The sequence below is a fragment of the Lepidochelys kempii genome, chromosome 14 (genome assembly GCF_965140285.1).
Source record: "Lepidochelys kempii isolate rLepKem1 chromosome 14, rLepKem1.hap1, whole genome shotgun sequence".
Classification (NCBI taxonomy): domain Eukaryota; kingdom Metazoa; phylum Chordata; order Testudines; family Cheloniidae; genus Lepidochelys; species Lepidochelys kempii.
Window position 1 is genome coordinate 6683443 of NC_136393.1, and position 21500 is coordinate 6704942.

A 21500-nucleotide genomic window follows, 5' to 3' on the forward strand; every position below is an offset into this window, starting at 1 on the left:
AACTACACATCTTAATGTTTGTGATTTACAATTAGATTAAATACGATTATCCAACTTTAAAAGTCAATCTTTAAAACTCACCATTTTAATAAGTGACTAAAATCATTTTGCTTCAAAATGCAATTGCTAAAGAAATGCAGTCATTTATTGTATAACTCTTTCAGGCATAGTTAACTGGAATTTCCGATATTGCCATAATTCCTTTTCATAGTTCTGATTAAGAACTTTAAGGTGGCTGCAAAACAGAAGCAGGCCCGGCCCCAAAGTGATTGTTTTAAATTTAATCCGTGGACAGGCATAACAATGGGTGTGAAAAATCTGGACAGAAAGTTAAAAGCGCCATCTGGGTGACTACGAGAGACAATCCGTACTCCTGTTATTGCTTCAGACAGATGCCATAAGGCAAAAGGCAAACAGCACTGATGTTGAAACTTCTAAATGAGACTCCGTAAGTGTTATGTGAGATCTAACCTGATAATCAAGTTAGGAAAGGTTTTGTTTTGGTTCTACATATAGTTTAAGTTTAGATGATAGCTTAGATTCTCCTCAATCAAAATCACTGCAAAAAAAGAAAATAAAGAATTAGGTGCATGCTGTTCTGGCCTCCCCATCTGAAAAAAAGATATATTAGAGTTGTAAAAGATACAGAGAAAGGCAACAAAAATGACTGAGGTATGGAACAGCTTCTGTATGAGGAGAAATTAAAAAGACTGGGACTGGTTCAGCTTCAGAGAGAGAGGACTAAAGAAGGGGAAATGATAGAGGTCTATAAAATCATGAACAGTGTGGAGGAAGTGAACAGGGAAATGTTATTTACTTAATCACAACACAAGAACCTGGGGTCACCCAATGAAATTAACAGGCAGCAGGTTTAAAAACAAACAAAAAGGAAATACTTCTTCATACAGTGCAAAGTCAATTGGTGGAACTTGTTGCCAGGGGATGTTGTGAAGGCTAAAACTATCACAGGGTTCAAAAAAGAATTAGATAAGTTCATGGAGGACAGGACCATCGATGGCCATTAGTCAAGATGGTCAGGGATGTAACCCAATGCTCTGGGTGTCCCTAGCCTCTGACTGTCAGGGCCTGGGAACACACAGGGGATGGATCACTCAGTGATTGCCTGTTCTGTTCATTCCATTCTGTTCAAACCCCCCACTCCTCCCAAAGCACCTGACACCGGCCACTACTGGAAGACAGGATACTGGACTAGATGAACCATCATTCTGACCCAGTAGGGCCACTCTTATGTTCTAAGTATTGGGTATTATTAGGCTTCAAAGCATTTGTTGAGAATATAGGTGCTGACTTTATTTTTCCCTGTGGGTGCTGCACCAAGGCCCACCCTCACTCTACCCCTTCCCCCAATGCCCCACCCTCACTCTGCCTCTTCCTGCCCCCAGTCCGCCCCCTCCCAGAGTTCCGAGCCTGCCCACAGCTCTCCGCCCTCCTGCAAGCCTCCTCCCGAGATGCCAAACAGCTGATCAGTGCCGCTGCCGAACAGCTGTGGCTGGTGGATGCTGAGCACCCTTTTTTCCCCCTCGGGGTGTGGCGCTCCAGCACCAGAGCACCCCTGGAGTTGGCACCTATGGCTGGGAATATAACAGAGATGCAGTGTCTCCGCAGTTAGGTTTGATGTTAGCTTCCCATTGTAAGGCCAATTTTCATGCATAAGTTCTGCAATACAAGACTGCTGGACATGAATATACAAACTGAATATACACACAAGCCCATGAGGCAAAAATTACAACCAAAATGGCTATCATTAATAGGAGGCAATACAATCCCATGGAAAATGGACTGTTGAAACGTTTTCCAGCACAGACACAATATAAATTTAATACGGGATGAAATCTTTAACTGTGTTATATGCCAGGCACATTACAAAACGTAACAGTGATCTGTACAATCACTTAATTTCTCGTTCTAGAGGTTTCTTACATAAGCACAAAAAGTTTTCTAGCAAGAGGCATCTTTGAGTATCAATAATTAGATCTGTACTGTCCCAGAGCCATCCAGATCAATGGATGTACAGTGTTACTAGCAAATTCAGGACAGCAAAATACACAATCCAGATAACCACTTTGTAAACATTTTTCTTTAATGTACATTTATGGTCATAAGAATTACTAAAAATAAAACCACCCTATTTAACAGATCTGCTCCAGGTGTGCATGGACATAAGCTTACCGCTTCTCAATCCTGTTAGCAGTGTTAGAATAAGCTGAGCTGGATTTAAACATGGCTCATGCATCATCAGAATACTCTCTAACGTTAGAATCTTTATTGAAAGTGATATGTGAACCCAGTAAATCCAGCTTGACTTTTAGATCCCAGTGGGAGCTTGTTAGAAAAAGCCATATTTTTTATTTGTAAAAAGAGCACATCTGATTTTCAAATTAAATACAACAAATAGGGAAACAGTGCTATTTTCGCAGACGTTTTCAGAACACAGCAGCACCATGTGCTTTCTATGGAAAAATTACTGACTTCATATATTCTGCAGAGTTCAGTGGTGATTGCTAGATTCTACAATTTGTGTCCACAGACTTCTCCTGGCCACTGTCAGACTGTTTTCTAAGTGTTTTGCCATACAGAACAATGACCCTATTTTACTCTATACCTAGGGCCCTACCAATTTCACAGCAATGAAAAACATGTCATGGATCATGAAATCTGGTCTTGTGTGCTTTTACCCCGCACTATACAGATTTCACGGGGAAGACAGTGTTTCTCAAATTGAGGGTCCTGACACAACAGGGAGGGGTGTGTGTGTGTGAAGATTATTTTAGGGGTGTCGCAGTATCGCCACCCTTACTTCTGCGCTGCTGCTGGTGGGGTGCTGCCTTCAGAGCTGGATGCCTGGCCAGCAGCAGCACAGAAGTAAGGGTGGCCATACCATACCATGACATCCTTACGTCTGCGCTGCTTCTGGCAGTGGCTCTACTGCCCAGCTCTGAAGGAAGCGACGCCACCAGCAGCAGCACAGAAGTAAGGGTAGCAGTACTGCAACACCCCCTACAATAGCATTCCCCCCCCCCCAAAAAACCCTCCTTTTTGGGTGAGGACCAATAGAATTACACCACCATGAAATTTAGGATTTTTAAAATCCTATGATGGTGAAGTTGACCAAAATGGACTGATCCAGACCTGAAGCCACCCATGTTTAGATGTTTTAACCAGTCAACCTGTAGGTTCATGTAAATTACTAAAACAAGATGAAAGCACTATTCCCCAGTTACTACATATAAGTTACATATTTAAACTGAATCAACAAAATCCCTATGATATCCAAGACTAACTTGATTTAAACTTCCCAACTAAATTAAACTTACCGATTCTCCAAGTTTATCCAAGTTGTCCAGGAAATATTTTACAGATTCCCCCTAAAAAACAAAATGAACCGATCAGAGTTTTTCACAGATGGCAGACTTAGTCACAGTAGTTTACAATCTGAAGTCCAGTTACTGAAACCAAACATACTTGGTATAAAAGTTTTAGTCACCGACTTCTATAAATTCTGTATGCAGTTGTATGTAAAGAAGTTTAGTGAGCTTGACACTCATGGAGATTAATATTCAGCCATGTAAAAAAAAGCAGGGACAGTCTAATTTGTAGCAGTTAAAAACTATTTTAAAGTTTAAGATTGTCAAATTTTTTAGTGCTGTTCATTTGGGCAATCACCGTACAAACCTCAGACTCAACTTCGGTATAAAATATTGCATTTAATTTTTTTTTTTTTTGCTATTCCTGAGTAGTCTGTATATAGGTGCATGGGGACATACAGGCCAACTGAGAAAAGTTCATTTAAACTGCACAATGAAGTCAGCTCCCATTTCTACAGGCCCCACTAGCTATTGAGCATAGCAAGCAGCAGTAGACGGAAAGGTAAAACCATAATGAACGGATGAATCTAACACATTTGAATAAGCCTTCTTGCCAAAGACCACCCTCGATAAGCACACCTTGTTTAGGAAGTTATGAATAATGCTCCAGTCTGCAATTCTATATAATATTTCCTTTACTGAACAGATTATCTTTCGAATTCAATACAATACCAACCCTTGCATGTGGCAACTGCAATTCTGAACACCCTCTCAGATGCAAAAACTAAAATTTACAGAAGCTTGAATAATTCTATTTTTGGTTGATGCCAAATGAAAAACTTAGAGCGTTATAACTGAAATGCCTTGTTGAGATATTCAGTGTCATAACCAGAGGGCAAAGTTGTAAGTTACAGTCCACCAATTCTTAACTACAAAGCAATCAAAATGGGGCTTACTTGGCCATCAATTCAAATAGAGAGCGGTCTATACTATTTTGCCAGTAAAGGTAAGCACAGGAAGTCAACTAATTTTGCAGTACATAAAATGAATTTGTGCATCAAGAGACTTTAAATTACATAAAATATTCAAGATTAGGAGGTACTACATTGAGTCATAAAAGAACGAAAGATAAGGGGGCAGAATTACATCTCTGATAAGGTCCCTCGCTTAAGAATGAATATTTAAAAAATGATCAAGAAGGTCAGTCCTTTCCAGAGACACTATTAAAATCATCTGATGAAGTGAGCTGTAGCTCACGAAAGCTCATGCTCAAATAAATTGGTTAGTCTCTAAGGTGCCACAAGTCCTCCTTTTCTTTTTATTAAAATGTGAGGTCTGAGTAGGCATTAGGATATTAAAGTAACCAAGATGCCAGAAACTTCTGGCTAGTTGTGACAGGCTTAGAAGTTAAATACCTTTGCCAGCTTTTTCATTTGTAGGTGGAGAGGTCACCTGGTGCAAGTATACACCATACTCAGGTTTTAAAACTGCAGTTTTAATGCAAGCCTTTAATTAGACAAGGTTGGGTCTTTGGAGTGAGTCATCCTGTGCTTGACATACTTAAAGGGACAGACCCTGAGGCGAGTATTTAAAGAACCACTATCACATATTATATTGTATCTGGTTTAATGTCACATACTTTTCATAAACTGACAAACTACGGTATTGGAAAACAGTAACAGATTTCAAATTTTGCTGGAGGAAGGTAGTGGTTGTTCAATATGACTACATGACTTCACACTTGCAATGTCATCTACTACAGAAGATCACAGTGCTTCATAAATTACAGATACAACCTCACCTCTGTGAGGAAGAGGCAGGTGGGCATTCCTATTAGACAGATGAGGAAACAGATACAGGAAAGTGACTTGCTCAAACACAGAAAGTTTGCAGCAGAGCCAGGAAATGCCAGGTCTCCTGACTCCATCTTTTCTTAATCCAAAGCACCTTTTCTACCTGAAAGATTTAGGACAAGATTTTTTTTAAAAGCATGTTTAAAGTTTAGAGCCTAAATAAGGATTTAGGAACTTATGGGAGCTGTTGGGTGCTCAACATCTTTGAAAAAAAACCAGACAATTTAGGTACCTAAATATGGATTTAGATTGAAGGTTCTTAGGACAACATTGGACTAAGAACTTTTAAACCAGACAGCACTATTCTGTTTAAGGAATCTACATGGCTCTAATGAGGCCTTAACTCTTCTGCATTTAAATGCACTTGTTACTACCTTTCATTTAAGTCCTGAGAGCTTATTGCCACACTAGTGATTATTCTGTTAAAGCATACAACCTAAACCACAACATATAAAGGTCATAAAGCAGCACCAAAAGCTGCTTTCCAGAAGAGGGGATTTCCTGATAACATGAATGCAAAATACATCAGCACACAGCAATGGCAATGCTCTATAGCGAAGCATTTCACAGTAAGTTTACAAACTAAAGCTCAAAAGCTTCAACAGCTGCATTGAGAAAACTACTTCTACTTGGGTTTTTAGCTTGTTTGCTGCTGTGTCAGAAGATGTGTGCTGGACAGATATCAAGATGGCCATTTTAAGAGTCAGAAAAAGCTAGGAAAAAAAAAACAAAGAAATATTCCAGTTACAAGGATGCTTTTATATAAAAGTTTAGATTTTCCTCCTGCACTCCTTTACCCTGAGGGCTTGTCTACACTGGCACTTTACAGAGCTGCAACTTTCTCGCTCAGCGGTATGAAAAAACACCCCAAGCACTGCAAGATTCAGTGCTGTAAAGTGCCAGTGTAGACACTGCCCTAGTGCTCCCAGCACTAGTAGCTATTCCCCTTGTGGAGGTGGGGTTGTTTTTTTTTTTTAAAAAAACTAAACAAGCCACGTTCAGCGCTTTAGCGCTGCAAGCGAAGATGTGTCTTGAGGGTCCATTCTCTGGGCTGGAATGACAGCCACCCTATCTACCTAAGTCCATTCACACAACCAGTGTGACAGCAATGGACAAACTTCCTGACAATATGCTTCAACCTTATATTACCTTTAAGAAGGTAAGAGTCTTTCATTTCTCGTGGACTTTAATTCACATTTTCCCCTTGTCTCTCTAGCCTTGGAGCCTTTTCTCCTTACCCAGGTCATTTCTGTACCTCACACAGCTCAAAGTTAGAGTCTTGACTACTGATCACTTTCAGCCTCACTTGCACCCTTTCAATTTTACTGGACTAAGCACTGTCTTGACTACAGCCCCACTTTTGTTCACTTAGCTGCCCATGCTGAATACGTCTAATAAGAAAGAGTTTGTGTAAGACTTAAGAATTGCTCAAACACTATTCCCAATCAGGTGGGGATGGAATTCAGAAAACTGCATATTCTAGGCAAATTTTCATGCCTTAAAAGTTACAACTCTATAAATACTTCAGCTGAGTGAAGGGCAAGATGCAAAGCCAATAAATATCACTTTCATGGGGGGGGAGAAGAAGACTGTCCAGTCCCCAAAGAGCACTTGGGATGTAGAGGTGAGATACAACAACAACAAGGCACATGCCCAGTCAGACAGATTTAATAGGGATACCCTTGTGTGTGCGTGTATCTATCGAGAGAGTGTGTAACTGGATATGATGAGACCTAGTGACAAAAATAAGAAAATCCTTCACTAATACAACTTTTTCTTTTTTAAATACAGAGGACAGAAGAGTCTTATGCATATTATGTGGATAAAGGACAAGTGTGTCCTTATTTAAGAGGACTAAGACAGCAACTGTTACAATTCTATTTAAAGGAAGACAGACATCTTAGTTTTTTTTTCCCCTTTAAACCTACTATTGTCACTTGTAATACCCAAGATGGCTAAGTGAAAGATTAGGAATTCCTCCCCCCCTCCCACTCCAGTTTAGTTTGCATTTGAGAGAACTTTAGTATTTATACAAGTTTGAATCTAAAGATCCCAAACAATCTTTTTTCTGACTGCTGCTCAGAGTAGATCTAAATGACATGATGTAAGAATAAGAGTAGCCCCATCCAAGAGAGTGCGCTCAATATTGCTAGAGCTGCACCAGCGATAGTAAGAGTGGGAAAATGAGAACAAAGTAGAAGGCATACCAAGTCTATGGTGGCTGGAAAACTAGTGAAGTGTCATCATGGAAGACAAATCCAAGTGACTGAAAGCGGGACAGACATTTTTAAACTCCAATTTAACACTCATTTAAACTCTAGTGCCTACTGAGCACTTGAGACAGGAAACCTTCGTTAAAAACTCAACACCTCTACATCCTAAACTAAGCGGAAAGCTCATAATATGTATCTTGAGATCCTACCAACAAGTCCATGAGCAAGAGTCAGTGAAGACAAGACTTGGATTTCTGATATTTTTTAAGGTTAACACAAACTTTCAAGACTTACTTTAAATCAAAGTTGAAAAAACAAACCCCAAAAAACCCATAACACCAACACAAACCAAATTTTTAAAGTTTTGCTTCAGGGAACTATGTTACAAAACTGGAGGTAGGGATCAACTTTGTAGAATCAGGGAAGTAATGAGTTGGAAGATTCGCATTCTAGCACGGTTCCCTTAAATTGGGAAATGTCTACACCAAGGCACTGTAGCTATGCTGGCATAACCTCATAGTGCAGACACAGCCTATACCAATGGAAGGGGTTTTTCCTGTCAGTATAGGAACACCACTTCCCTGAGTAATGGTAGTTCGGTCTACAGAAGCATTTTGTTGACCTAGCTGCGTCTATAACTGGGGGTTATGTCAGCATAGGTTGGTTACTCAATGGTGCGGATTTTTCAAACCCCCGACTGATGTAGCTATGTCAACTCAAATTTTAAGTGTAAACTAGGCATTGGTTTGGTCACACACATGCAAGCAAAATCAAAACATTATAGCATGGCTAAAGCAGAAGCCTCAATGTACTTGAAATTGAAGTGAAAGCTATTAAGAACATAACAGCCCTAATGGGTCAGACCAAAGGTCCATCTAGCCCAGTATCCTGTCTGCTGACAGTGGCCAATGACAGGTGCCCCAGAGGTAATGAACAGAACAGGTAATCATCAAGTGATCCATCCCCTGTCACCCATTCCCACCTTCTGGCAAACAGAGCATAGGGACACCATCCCTGCCCACCTATCCTCCATGAATTTATCTAGTTCTTTTTTGAACCCTGTTACAGTCTTGGCCTTCACAACATCCTCTGGCAAAGAGTTCCACAGGTTGACCGTGCGTTGTGTGAAGAAATACGTTCTTTTGTTTTAAACTTGCTGCCTATTAAATTTGGTGACACCTAGTTCTTGTGTTCTGAGGAGAAAATAACACTTCCTTATTTACTTTCTCCACACCAATCATGATTTTATAGACCTCTATCATATCCCCCCTTAGTCATCTCCTTTCCAAGCTGAAAAGTCCCAGTCTTATTAATATCTCCTCATATAGCAGCCATTCCATACCCCTAATAATTTGTTGCCCTTTTCTGAACCTTTTCTAATTCCAATACATCCCTTTTGAGATGGGGCACCCACATCTGCATGCAGTATTTAAGATGTGGGCAAAGCATGGATTTATAAAGAGGCTATATGATATTTTGTCTTATTATACAGTATATCCCTTTCTTAATGATGCTGTTGGCTTTTTTGACTGCCACTGTACATTGAGTTGATGTTTCCAGAGATCTATCCAGAATGACTCCAAGATCTCTTGAGTGGTAACAGCTAATTCAGACCCCATCATTTTATATGTATAGTTGGGATTATGCTTTCCAATGTGCATTACTTTGCATTTATCAACACTGAATGTCATCTGCCATTTTGCTGACCAGTCACCTAGTTTTGAGAGATTCTTTTATAGTTCTTTGCAGTTTGCCTGGGACTTCACTATCTTGAGTAGTTTTGTATCATCTGCAAATTTTGCCACCTCACTGTTTACCCTTTTTTCCAGATCATTTATGAGTATGTTGACTTGGACTGGTCCCAGTTCAGACCCCTGGGGGACACCACTATTTACCAATTATCAGTTATCAATCCATGAGAGCACCTTCCCTCTTACTTTGCTTAAGAGCCTTTGGTGAGGGACCTTGTCAAAGGCTTTCTGAAAATCTAAGTATACTATATCCACTGGATCCCCCTTGTCAGTGTGTTTGTTGACCCCCTCAAAGAATTTTGGTAGATTGGTGAGACATGATTTTCCCTTTACAAAAAGCATGTTGACTCTTCATGTTGAGAAATTATGTCCATCACTGTGTCTGACAATTTCGTTCTTTACTATAGTTTCAACCAGTTTGCCCAATACTGAAATCAGGCTTACCCGGCCTGTAATTGCCAGGATCACCTTTGGAGCCCTTTTTAAAAATTGGCATCAAATTAGTTATCCTCCAGTCATTTGGTACAGAAAGTGATTTAAATGATTGATTACAGCAGGGGTTCTCGAAATTGGGGGTCGGGTGACCGCTAGTTCTTGTGTTATGAGAAGTAGTAAATAACACTTATCTACTTTCTCTACACCAATCATGATTTTATAGACCTCAAATCGTATCCTCCTTAGCTGTCTCTTTTCCAATCTGAAAAGTCCCAGTTTTATTAATCTCTTTTTATATGGAAGCCATTCCACATCCCTAATAATTTTTGTTGCCCTTTTCTGAACCTTTTCCAACTCCAATACATCTTTTTTTGAGATGGGGCGACCACACCTCAGACAGTGTTCAAGATGTGGGCATATCATGGATTTATAAAGAGGCAATATGATATTTTCTGTCCTAGTATTTATCCCTTTCTTAATTATTCCCAGCATTCTGTTTACTTTGACTGCCACTGTACACTGAGTGGATGTTTTCAGAGAACTATCCACAATGACTCCAAGATCTCTTTGAGTGGAAACAGCTAATTTAGACCCCATCATTTTAAATTTATATTTGGGATTATGCTTTCCAATGTGCATTACTTTGCATTTATCAACATTAAATTTCATCTGCCATTTTGTGGCCCAGTCACCCAGTTTTGAGAGATCCTTTTGTAGCTCCTCTCAGACTGCTTGGGACTTAACTATCTTGTTTAGTTTTGTATCATCTGCAAATTTTGCCACCCTACTGTTGCCCCTTTTTCCAGATCATTTATGAATGTTTAATAGGACTGGTCCTAGAACAGATCCCTGGGGGACACCACCATTTACCGCTCTCCATTCTGAAAACTGAACATTTATATGTACCCTTTGTTTCCTATCTTTTAACCAGTTACCGATCCATGAGCCCCTTCTCTCTTATCCCATGGCAGCTTACTTTGCATAAGAACTTTTGGCAAGGGACCTTGTCAAAGTCTTTCTGAAAATCTAAGTATACTATATCCACTGGAACCCCTTGGGTCCACATTTGCTGACCCCCTCAAAGAATTCTAATTCTAATATATTGGTGAGGCATGATTTCCCTTTACTTAGTTCTGACATTTGAAAATATGGCAGTTTCAAGAAGTGTTCTCCAAAAGTGTGGTTTACATAAAAAATAATCACTGTCAGAGTAGCATGTATACTTTGCTTGAAAGATGCTGTTAAGCTTTATTTTCACAGTTCAAGGATCTCACATAGTGAGGGAATGGGTAAGCATAAACATGAAGATGCTACTATCAGTGAAGAGGTAAAACAACTTGATCCAAGGACAGAATTCTACGTGACAATTTATATGCTGAAGTGTTTCACTTTGGTGACAAATGTGCTTAAGCAACAAGTGGTGTGATAAAGCAGTATTTTAAAATACACTCACTATGATACAGCAAGATGCATGGCTTTCTGGAGATTAGGTTTGCAGGGTAGTCTTAACAAGATCTTCCTCTGTTCGAACATCAGCCTTTGCAGCTTTGGTACAAAACTAAAATAGACCTCTATCATTCTCTCGGATTTCAGCCAATTGCTTTGAATGCTCATAGATGTGTTCGTTTGTTTAACTGGAATCAAAGTTGTCCAGGGCTCAGCTCAGCTGCAGACCTCAATCCTCCCTCTGATTCAGAAGTCTGTGTAAACCACAGGAAGCTCACTGTTAAATAACTTGATTCATAAGTGTCAAGTATTCCATTTTCAGAAAGGTTTGATTCAGACAGCTTGTGGAGTCTTGTGATCTCTACTGAAGAAAGTCAAAGCAAACTATTTTTAGTGTGATCACACAAGTCATGTTTCAAACAAATGAGGAAAAACACCTAATATGTCCTTAAGACAGACAGACGTTCTAACCAGCAGCTTTCCTTTCAGTGTTGTACAAGGTAGAAACACGCAGGATTTGTAAAAACTAAGTCATAGATGCGCAGTACAATTTTTCTTCACCAAAAGACAGCAGCAATAACTAGATGTGCTTTCTGTCATTCTTCTTACATGAGAGACTAGTGGGTTATAAAAACTATTAGCAGGCTCCCAAAGTCCAATATACTTCTTAGTTTTAGCTTTTAAGAAGAGTTCCCTTCAACCACAAGCAAACAGCCCACGGTTCAAGTATACTGCTAGCATTTAAAGGACAGTAACATTTAAAAAAAACCCACAAGACAAAAAAGATTGACTAGCTGAAACACAGCAAATGAATGAATGCTCCCTTTAAACCAAAATAGTTACTGAGTGGCACCAATTGACTGACAAAAACAAAGTGAGTTAATTTACATGCAAGCCAAGTAAACAAAATTTAAACCAGGCCAAGCTGTTCTCACAATTAAATTTTAAAAGACTTTAGTAGAGCATGTGTGTTTTGCTATTTGTTCAACAGGGATAGCATTTCGGGATAGCAACGTCCTAAGACTTTGAAATAACTTGTAGACTAACGTTGCCAGTGAAGACATGCCCTTCAAGTGCTGCCACGAGGGAAATGGCTCCCAGCACTGGTGCACTGTCTACACTGCCACTTTACAGTGCTGAAATTTGCAGCGCTCAGGGGTGTGTTTTTTTCACACCCCTAAGCGAGAAAGTTGCAGCGCTGTAAAGTGCCAGTGTAGACAAACCCAGAGGCTTTGTCTGCACTGGAACCTGAAGGACAAAAGTTTTGTCCTTCAGAGGCTTTTGTCCTTCAGAGGTGTGAAGCCTCTCCCTGGAATGACAAAAGTTTTGCTGACGAAAAGTGCAGGTGTGAGCAGGACTTTGTCAGCAGGAGAGCTCTCCTGCCCACAAAGCTACAGGACACTCACTCATTGGGGGGGGGGGGGGGGGGGGGGGGGGGGAGAGGCATGCATTTTTGTGGGCAGGAGAGCTCTCCCCAGCAGACAAACAGCGGCTACACCGTGTGCCTTTTAGCGGTGTGACTGTAGCAGCACAGTAGTTGCTAGAAGGTACGTAGTGTAGATATAACCAAAGTGTTCACATTTTTATTCACCTGTCCCAGTTTGGATGCAGATCCAACAGAACAACATTGGACTGATAAGTCTACTTTAAACATTTGGAAGAGGAAACCTGCAGGTTTCCCCCAAGGATCCAGATTATCCTTGGGTACGGCAAGAAAGAGAAATCAAGGACATTTCTAATTGCAAGTGGTCTGGGATTTAAGGAACCCACTCAGTACCAATTTCTTCACTATCAAGGTTTCCTGTTCCCCTATATTATTTGCACTTTGAAGAGGAGAAAAGGCTAAGTAAGTAGTCAGAACCCCTGGCCAGTGCTAAGAGCAAGAGGTGATCACAATGTTGATACTAGAGGAGGGAGTGTCTGGGGATGGGGAACAGATTGTGCACAAACCATGAAAACTAACAAGGGCAAATGGAGGTAGCCTGGTTATGAAAACAGGGCTGGGGGGAAGTTAGTCAGGATCCTTAATTCTGTAGCATGCCAACACCTTAATAAACCTCAAAACTATGGTTTAAGTGTACCGGCTTTTGGTTACTGTTTTATCCAAATACATAGCAGATGTGTGTGGGTTTTGCAAAGCAAGGAGCCTTTAGTTTTCATTTCCCCAAACTCATACAACTCATTTCAAAGTGGGTTCATCGTGAAACAACACTGCTGCCATCAAAGTAACATTTGCAGTATTTTGGAATCTTAGCAATAAATATAGTTCCTCGGTTTTACGTTTGTTAGACCAATAAAACTAGGCCAGAATAAAGTCCTTTGTCCCAGCTGTGACCCTGATACCATTGTCCTTAATTGAATCATCAAGACTGAGTGAGAGTTTGCCCTTGAACTCCTGATCCTGCATCCACTGAAAGCCACATTCATATACGGCCACAGCTCTGCCAGTTCCAGCCTCATTGCCTCCTGAAGCCATGTGAACTTTAGAATGTTTATAACATCATAGGTAGGCTACTCTGCAGACATTGGTAGGACCATCACCACAGTCACTCACTCACTGGCTTCCCAGTTCATCCAAAAATCTATTAACTGTTCCCTGGGTTTTCAGGGATTGTGTGAAGTAATCCCTCCCTCACCTCAGATTCAACTACTTTCTCACTCTATTCATTCCTCCCACCTCTCCACAGTACAGTAGTGGGTTCCTCTAATGTATGCAATCTTTGCCCATTTTTATTAAACTTGGAGTGCTTCCCATGTGAGGACTGCTAGAAGTGCCTTTCATCCAAGGAACTCAGGGCCTCAGGTGAATATTTCCTGTTTTACAGATAGGGAAACTGAGACACTTAAAGGTTAAGCAACTTGCCCAACATCACACAAGTCAGTTGCCGAAGGGAAACAACTTGTGTCCCAATTACCATTATTATCCTCTAGCCTCTGAAGAGGCTGTCTCTTTAAACACTGATTTTTTTAAAAAAATCAGTTAGAAAAAAAGTGCTAATCAAAGAGTCGTGTTAGTAAAAGCTCCAGTCACATCTGGTTATCAAAATAGCGTGAAAGCCATCCAAGAATACAGTGTGTCAAAACATGGTTACTACTTGTACAGTTTTAAATGTAGCACTGTCAGGGCCTAAAACTGTAAAAAAAAATCTTTGTCTAACGTAATTTAGAAGTAGCTAAAGCACTGATACTGTATATAGAGATCAGATACAAGAAACAATACATCACTTGTCACAGTTCACTGAATACATTAGTATGATAGTTTTTAAGTCTGTTATATGCAGTTTAAGGTGAATTCTGATTTTTGACTAAGTGTTAGACTGGTTATAGCTCCCTAGACAGATAGGAGAATTTCAGTCACAGACTGAATCTGTTTTCAGAGACCACCAAAATACTTTTCCTGGGGTAAGCATGTTACTGACAAGCACATCACAGCTCATCCCACATCTGCTCAAAACATTATCTTATTTCCTTTTTTTTTTTAAGCACTTTCTGTGCACAACATTAGATGCTTCGAGAAAAGCCACACCCCAATCAGAACTCCATCATGGAAGAGAAGGCTTCACTTCTAGACTGCTTTAACACAACTCTTATCTCAGTATCCGCCCTGAAAGAATACGGCAAACTTTAGACTCAAAACAGAATGAAATGTGCATGTTTTGCTTGTTACTGCTCACTGTCCAGTCAGCAGAAAGGAATCAACTCTACCGTTAAAGAGACTGTATCATGTAGATTATGCCTCGCATTTATTATTTGTTAAAAGGATTTCACAAGAAATAAACAATTGTACTGTTTTCCAAGAGTCAAACTGTAATTTGGATCTATTTAAAAGACCCCTGCAGGATTTGTGATCCAACCATTACACTAACTTGATATAACATGAAAACTAAAAAGTGAGACTGAACATTAAAATGCAACTGACAAGGAAAACAAAGGCATCAACAAGTCATTGGTGAAAAATTAACATTTTCAGTTTGAACACTTAACCATGTTAATAGAAGCAAGGGGAAAGAAGTTTTTAAAAAGGACGTTGTAAACCAGTAATATCTGTTTAATCTCCCATTTACTGAGAAATCAGATTAATCTAGGGGTTCCCAAACCACCGTCCCATGGAGAACAAATGCAGTTCTATTCTCTCTTTTACTCTACGTAAAAGATACCAAAAATACACCAAATACTTTTGTTATTTTAAATCCTAAAACTGATTTTGCACTGGTCATTCAAAACAACTCACTAATTTGAATTTAGTGAACATCCCTGTAATTAGTCTCAGATTTGCTCCAATTAACACTTTTATTATTTCAGAGTTCACTGAATACTAACTATCCTAATTAACCCCATATAACTCTGTTCAAAGAAATATGATCAAGTTAAGGTTTTAAGTACCAGAGACACCATAGCCCCAGCTCAGTTTACAATAAAGCAAGATGTTCCAGTTTTGAATTATCCTCTCCCCAACAGAGAATCAATAAGGGTTTTACATTTTCTCTAAAAAGCACAAAGAAACCTGTCAGGCAGTGTACAAACAAGCTGGGTTTGTGTACACTTTGGCAGGGAGAGGTGGGTAAGAGGGGAGGGAAAGGGAACAAAACTTGCAAACTCACTACTGCTTCACAGTGAGAACAAGCACAATTTTCCTATGAACCAGATGCAAAACTCCAGCTTGTTTTGCGAACAATCAGCTTTCAGTCACTAACAACTGGGTATACAGGTTGAACCTCTCAAGCCCGGCACCCTTGGGACTTGACTGGTGCCGAACCAGAGAATTTGCCAAATCATGGGAGGTCAATGCAGAGTGCCAGTGGGTCTCCATAGGCACAAGAAGCAAGGGTGTAGGGGGTGCTGCAGCACCCCTTGACTTTGTACCGAGCATGGCTCCCTGCCCGGGTGGCTCCAAAGCTGGCCCCAGGTAACAGCTATCAGCCCCTCGCCTTGGATCCCAACTGCCAGCCCCAGGTCCTCCCCCTCCCTCCCGGAGCTTGAATGCTGAGAATCAGCTGTTCCCGGCACTCCAGAAGTGCTGTCAGGGAGGAGGGGGGAGGTTGGTCCTGGTGGATGCTCTGCATCCACTAATTTTTCTCCGTGAGTGCTCCAGCCCTAGAGCACCTATGGAGTCGACGCCTATGCCAGACGCCGGATGTTGCCGGACCAGGGAGTGCCAGATTAGAGAGGTTCAACCTGTACTTTCAAACCAGAGACCCAAACAGCAAGATGCATTATATCGCATTAGAATCACCCAACCAATCCAAGGCTTCAACAAAAGTTAAACAGCTCTGAACTGCAAAGAGATTTGTCCATGCATATAGTTTGAGGACAAAACCCAAAGCCCAATGTCTGAGCCAGGAGCAAATTTTTAACTCTGACAAAAAACTTACTTATAGTGGTGTCCTACATCCTTTTCTCACAGTTTTGCCACAGCAATGCTTCAAACTGTGAGGATGACCTCCTTAAAATCATTCCAATCTCTTCCACAGAGGTTTAAGTCAGCCCAAGGAATACGGAGAAAAGAAAAAAAAAGGGGGGAAATATGCTGGGTGTGAAGGACTTGCAAGTGCCAGGATACCATATGCTCTATACTAAGCACTCAGCTGTTTTAGTTTGCCAGATCCAGAACAGAAACTAGCCCATGAAAGTAAAGAAATGGGATGTTCTGTCCAAATGATTACTATTGCACTTCCTTAGTGCAGAAGTTTCTTCATCTCCCTCCATATAAAATCTCAGTGCCATTTATGGAAGTGCTTGCAGCGGGTGGGAGGATGGGGCATGGCACACAGGTACTTTGAACTATGACTGCTATCCGGAATCCCATTCTACAATGAGGAGACAAATTTCAGGCCAGGGCATCCATCTAACTACTACAGAAATCAACTGGGAATATGTACTGACCAGGGAGCATGTACTATCCAAGACGAAACTGCCACCTCCCAATTACTATTTATACTCTGGAAGCATCTATAAACTTCGGATGTTTTATGGGCAAAACAGACTGGAACCAGACTGTAAACATTTTTTCTTCCCTCAGTGCACTGACCCAGTGGCTCCATGACTTCATGTATTTGCAACTCAAAACTGCTTTTAATCTAACCCTGAAGCAGCAGTGAGTCTGCAAGTCTGTTGCTCATCATTTAGACCTATGCTACTTTCCAAAAGCAGCTAGTTTGCAGATCTTGGCAGACTCTTTCAAGTGTACCAAAAGCATGAGAAGCACTAATCTGACATATGGAAACATGTTAGCACTCTAGTGTGTTGCATCAGAATACGAGTTACAAAGGCTAGAACAGTAATAGTGTGTTAAATCACCTCCCCATATTAGGAACTGCCAATCTTAAACTAGAAATTGTTACATTTAGTGGTGTGTATGCTATGCAGCAGACAACAACTGCACTAGGAAAGGAGAGAAGAATATGGACCTACTCGTGCACTTGGGGTAAGTATCCCTTATGAGGAATCTATTTTATAGCATGAATTCACTCCCCCCTTCAGTTTCTTACGAGAAAAAAAGCAGACCAAATACTTTTCAGCTCCTCCTAGTCAGTCACTGACTACATCTAGCAGAATCTATCTGAACTGAATAAGGGAAAGTTCTATTTTCTTTGTTCAAAGACAATCTTAAACCAAAGTAATTAAACAACGAACATTGTGTGCGACATAAGTGTATTGACTTGTCATGAACCTTTTGATTATATGTAAGGATGTGAAATCACTACAGCTTGCAAAATGCACTACATAAATCACTATAATTGTGTAGTAACCATTTAAAAATTGACATAAGAGCTGTGACTACAAAATCCTTGAAATAAAAAGCTAAATATCAAAGTCAAAACGTTCAGAAAATCCTATGCATAGCCCCCACATGTCACATAAGACAACCAACATTTCACATTAGATATGGGATTTCATAACAAATTAATATACTAGGGCAGTGGCTCTCAACCTTTCTAGACTACTGTACCCTTTTCAGGACTCTGATTTGTCTTGCATACCCTCAAGTTTCACCTCACTTAACTACTTGCTTACAAAGTCAGACACTGAAAATATAAAATTGGCACACGCACACTATTACTGAAAAATTGCTTACTTTCTCATTTTTTACCATACAATTATAAATCACCTGGATTTCGTACTATAGATATTGTACTTACATTTCTGTGTATAGTATATAAAGCAGTATAAACAAGTCATTGCCTGTGAAATTTTAGTTTGTACTGACTTTGCTAGTGCTTTTTATGTAACCAGTTGTAAAACAAGGCAAATATTTAGATGAGTTGATGTACCCCCTGGAAGACTTCTGCAGACGCCTGGTTGAGAACCATTGTATTAGGACAAGAATTCAGCTGTGCTTTTGGAAAGAGAGGTTCAAACAATCGTTATTAAAAATCTGAAACCCAGTGTAAGATAGTCAAATAGAGCATAATTCTGTTCATGTTTTATCTGATGTTAAATTAAGTTTGCCAGAGGGCTTCTCACTTTCTTTCCTGGAATTTCTGCATCCACTCCCCCTCAGCAGTCAGTTGTAGAGGATTATATCTGTGCTCTGACAAGCAGTGTTTTCCTAATCAAATTTCAAACAGCTAAGATTCTAGTCACTTTCTTCAAACTATTGCTGTGGCACTACTAGGGAAGGGATACAATACAGAAGTTCAGGTGTGTTTATGCCAATACAATTAGACTATCACTTTGCTGTATATCATTTCTGATTCTGTAGCAGCCCATTAAGGAGATTTGAGTCTTTCCAGTTCCTTAGTGATGCCTTAGTTAAGTGATGTTTCCAGCTCCATTTTGCTCACTCCCTTATAATTTCCTCAAATAATTCCTTTTCCATTGAAATTTATCATGCTTAGTCTCAGCCACAGATGAATTCAGAGGAAAAAATTTGAAGAAAGTATGGTGCACTGGGTTAAGAGGCTGTGAAAGTGCATGTTTTATTTGGATGGGTTCACTATTTATTAGAGTCCAAGACTGCTCGCTTTGAAATATCCAAATCTATAATGGGCTCAGGATTCTGAGAGGACAAAGGGGTTATGAGATATTTCAAGAGATTTTAGAAAATACCTTGAATTCTTTAGCTTTCAAAATTCCTTGCCCTTTTTAGATGCATGTAACATTTGTCATCAATAGAGGCATAAGTTCCAATACCTCCAGGGATAAATACTTTTCTGCATAGCGTAGGCCTTTTCTCCAGTTGCCAAGCCCCCGACCCCTGGTCTTTCTGCATCCACAGGGGACGGTCAGCAACTGTAATTAAGGTTTGCTTTATCATTTATCAATGTGGTAAATTTAGTTTAGTAGGGAGAATAGATTCCTAACTTCAAATGTTCATTAATAATGATATTTTGGCAATCGTATACTTGACAAAGCTGCTTGCATTCAGTGCAGAAGTGTGTGTTCCATGATCCTTTTCTCCCATCCTTCCCTCTCATTACTCCATATTAATGACAAACAAATCTAGAGTAAACCGAGGCCTACTGTTAGAATAATGTAAGACTTTGTTGTAACTTGTCCCTGGATACTGAGTATTAAATTAACAGTACTGTTACAAGTAATACTAATCTGGTAAAAGTACAAGCTCTGGATCAGTGCTTTCTGTATTTCCAGCGTGCCTGGGGTCCAATGCTCAGCCATTTCACAATGTATCAGTAAACAGACCAGCAAATGCAAACTTAATTAGCAGAAGAGTTTGCTTAGGTAAATTAAACTATTTAGTAACAAATGCAGCAGCTACTTTGCTGCCATAACCAACAGCAACACTTCAACTGTTCTACTGCTTTCCTTCTAGATAATGCAGTAAGGTCAGCCATGCTTATGTTTTCCTCACACTTGCTTTGTGGGTTGGGGAAGATGCTCAAAGTTAGAACTTCCTATTGCTATGTTAAGTTCGTAGAAGGGTTATTGACTGAACACGGAACATTTTAAATAAAACTAACAGAATCTGGTAGAGTCTGGGTGTACAACAAAGGTGTAAGACAGCGTAGTCGCTGTGAATTCAATGCTCATGAGAAGGTGCAAGCTTGACAGCCTTGAGTACCTGAATCCTATTTATCCATGGAGTAGGTACAACATGGGCAATAGCAGCACAAGCTAACCCAACATGACCCTGCTGGTTTGCCTCAATCCTCAAGGAAATCATTATACAGATGCAAAGGAGGTTCACTCTCCACAGCCTTTCATTCCTTGGTCTCGGCTGAAAATGACAACCTTGTTCCCAAGTGAGGTATTGTTTGACATGAATGACTAGAACTCTGCAGAGACCAAATTTATTCCAGCGCAATAGTGAGCTTTGTTACCATTTTGGGTTAGATTTCAGCTGACAACTTAGAGATATATAGCTCTCTATCCAATTAGAAATCCCCAAACTATCTAGTCCCCTGGCCACTGCAATGTGATCCAACAAGACAGGGTACCTGTACCAACATGTTCTACTTTCAAGTTTAGTAGCCAATAAGAAAGTCAGCTCTCAATGAATTATTATGCCAACATCTCAAACACTGCACAGCAAGCAGAGTGTGGAAAAGGCTGCTCCAACAGGCTTTCACAGGTCGCAGAAATAATTATTGCAGAAATCAACAGCAGAGACACCTTGAACTATGACCACTGCAAGTAAACTGGTAGCTCTGGAAAATACATCAGAATCCCTTTAACCAGCAGATATTAAAAAAACCCTTTCCTTTCAGATCAAGCTCTTTGACCATTGCACAGATATACACAGAATCAAGAGGGCAGTCAAATTTCATTTCTATAACCAGATTTAGCAAGGATGACTTGATAACAAGTTAACTTTTTGGTGCTTCTCACTTCTATGTGACAAAATGCTAAGAGAATCTAAAAAAACTGATCAAGTGACTTGCCCAGAAGCACACTACTTATCAATGGCACCTGGTCTCATATCGTTGGGCTACTATGACATTTTTGAATTTATTAATAAAGCAAAAAAATATTGGTTATATATCTTTTGGATTAAAGAGGTTGTAGGAAATGTATCCATGACTGACTTGGACTAAGGAGTGTCATTTTCAGGCTGTTCCAATGGCTGGGGATTTTATCTTGGTGGAGCCTGTCTCCTCTCCGGAACCCCCATTTTACAGAAGGGGAACTGAGGCACAAAGAGGCTAAGTGACTTGTCTCTGGTGATGCAGAAAGTTTGTGGCAGAGCAGGGAATTAAACCTGGGTCTCCCCACATCCCAGGCCAGTGCCCCAACAACTGGGCCATCCGTCTCGCCATGAAGTTTACCATGCCCTACAAAGTAGTCCACATATGCTAATTAAATGTGTGCCCCAGGTCCCTAGCAAGCTGCCAGTGGTGTTCTCGACTGGAAAGAGCTTGTGTCCCCCAAGTGTAGAAGAGGCATGCCAACTGCAACATTCTGGATACCCAGTCCATACCTACAAAAATATAGTCCATATTTAATAAATCCCAAACTCCATGTGAACCATTTTATCAGCTGTCCTTTACAAAAGGAACAGATGTATCAGAAGGAAAC

At 40.2% G+C, this 21500-nt stretch overlaps 1 protein-coding gene across 2 annotated transcripts in view; it reads right to left on the reverse strand.

The window, feature by feature from the left end:
• GNA13 (G protein subunit alpha 13) overlaps positions 1-21500 on the reverse strand; it is a 43343-nt gene that overhangs the window by 10564 nt on the left and 11279 nt on the right. Inside the window, exon 3 of one of the 2 annotated variants that reach the window (XM_073310538.2) lies at positions 3336-3386. The exons of the other annotated variant lie outside the window; for it this stretch is intronic. Within the exon in view, the coding sequence (XP_073166639.1) occupies positions 3336-3386 (51 nt within the window). The remainder of the gene's footprint in view (positions 1-3335; positions 3387-21500) is intronic. 2 annotated transcript variants of the gene reach the window in all.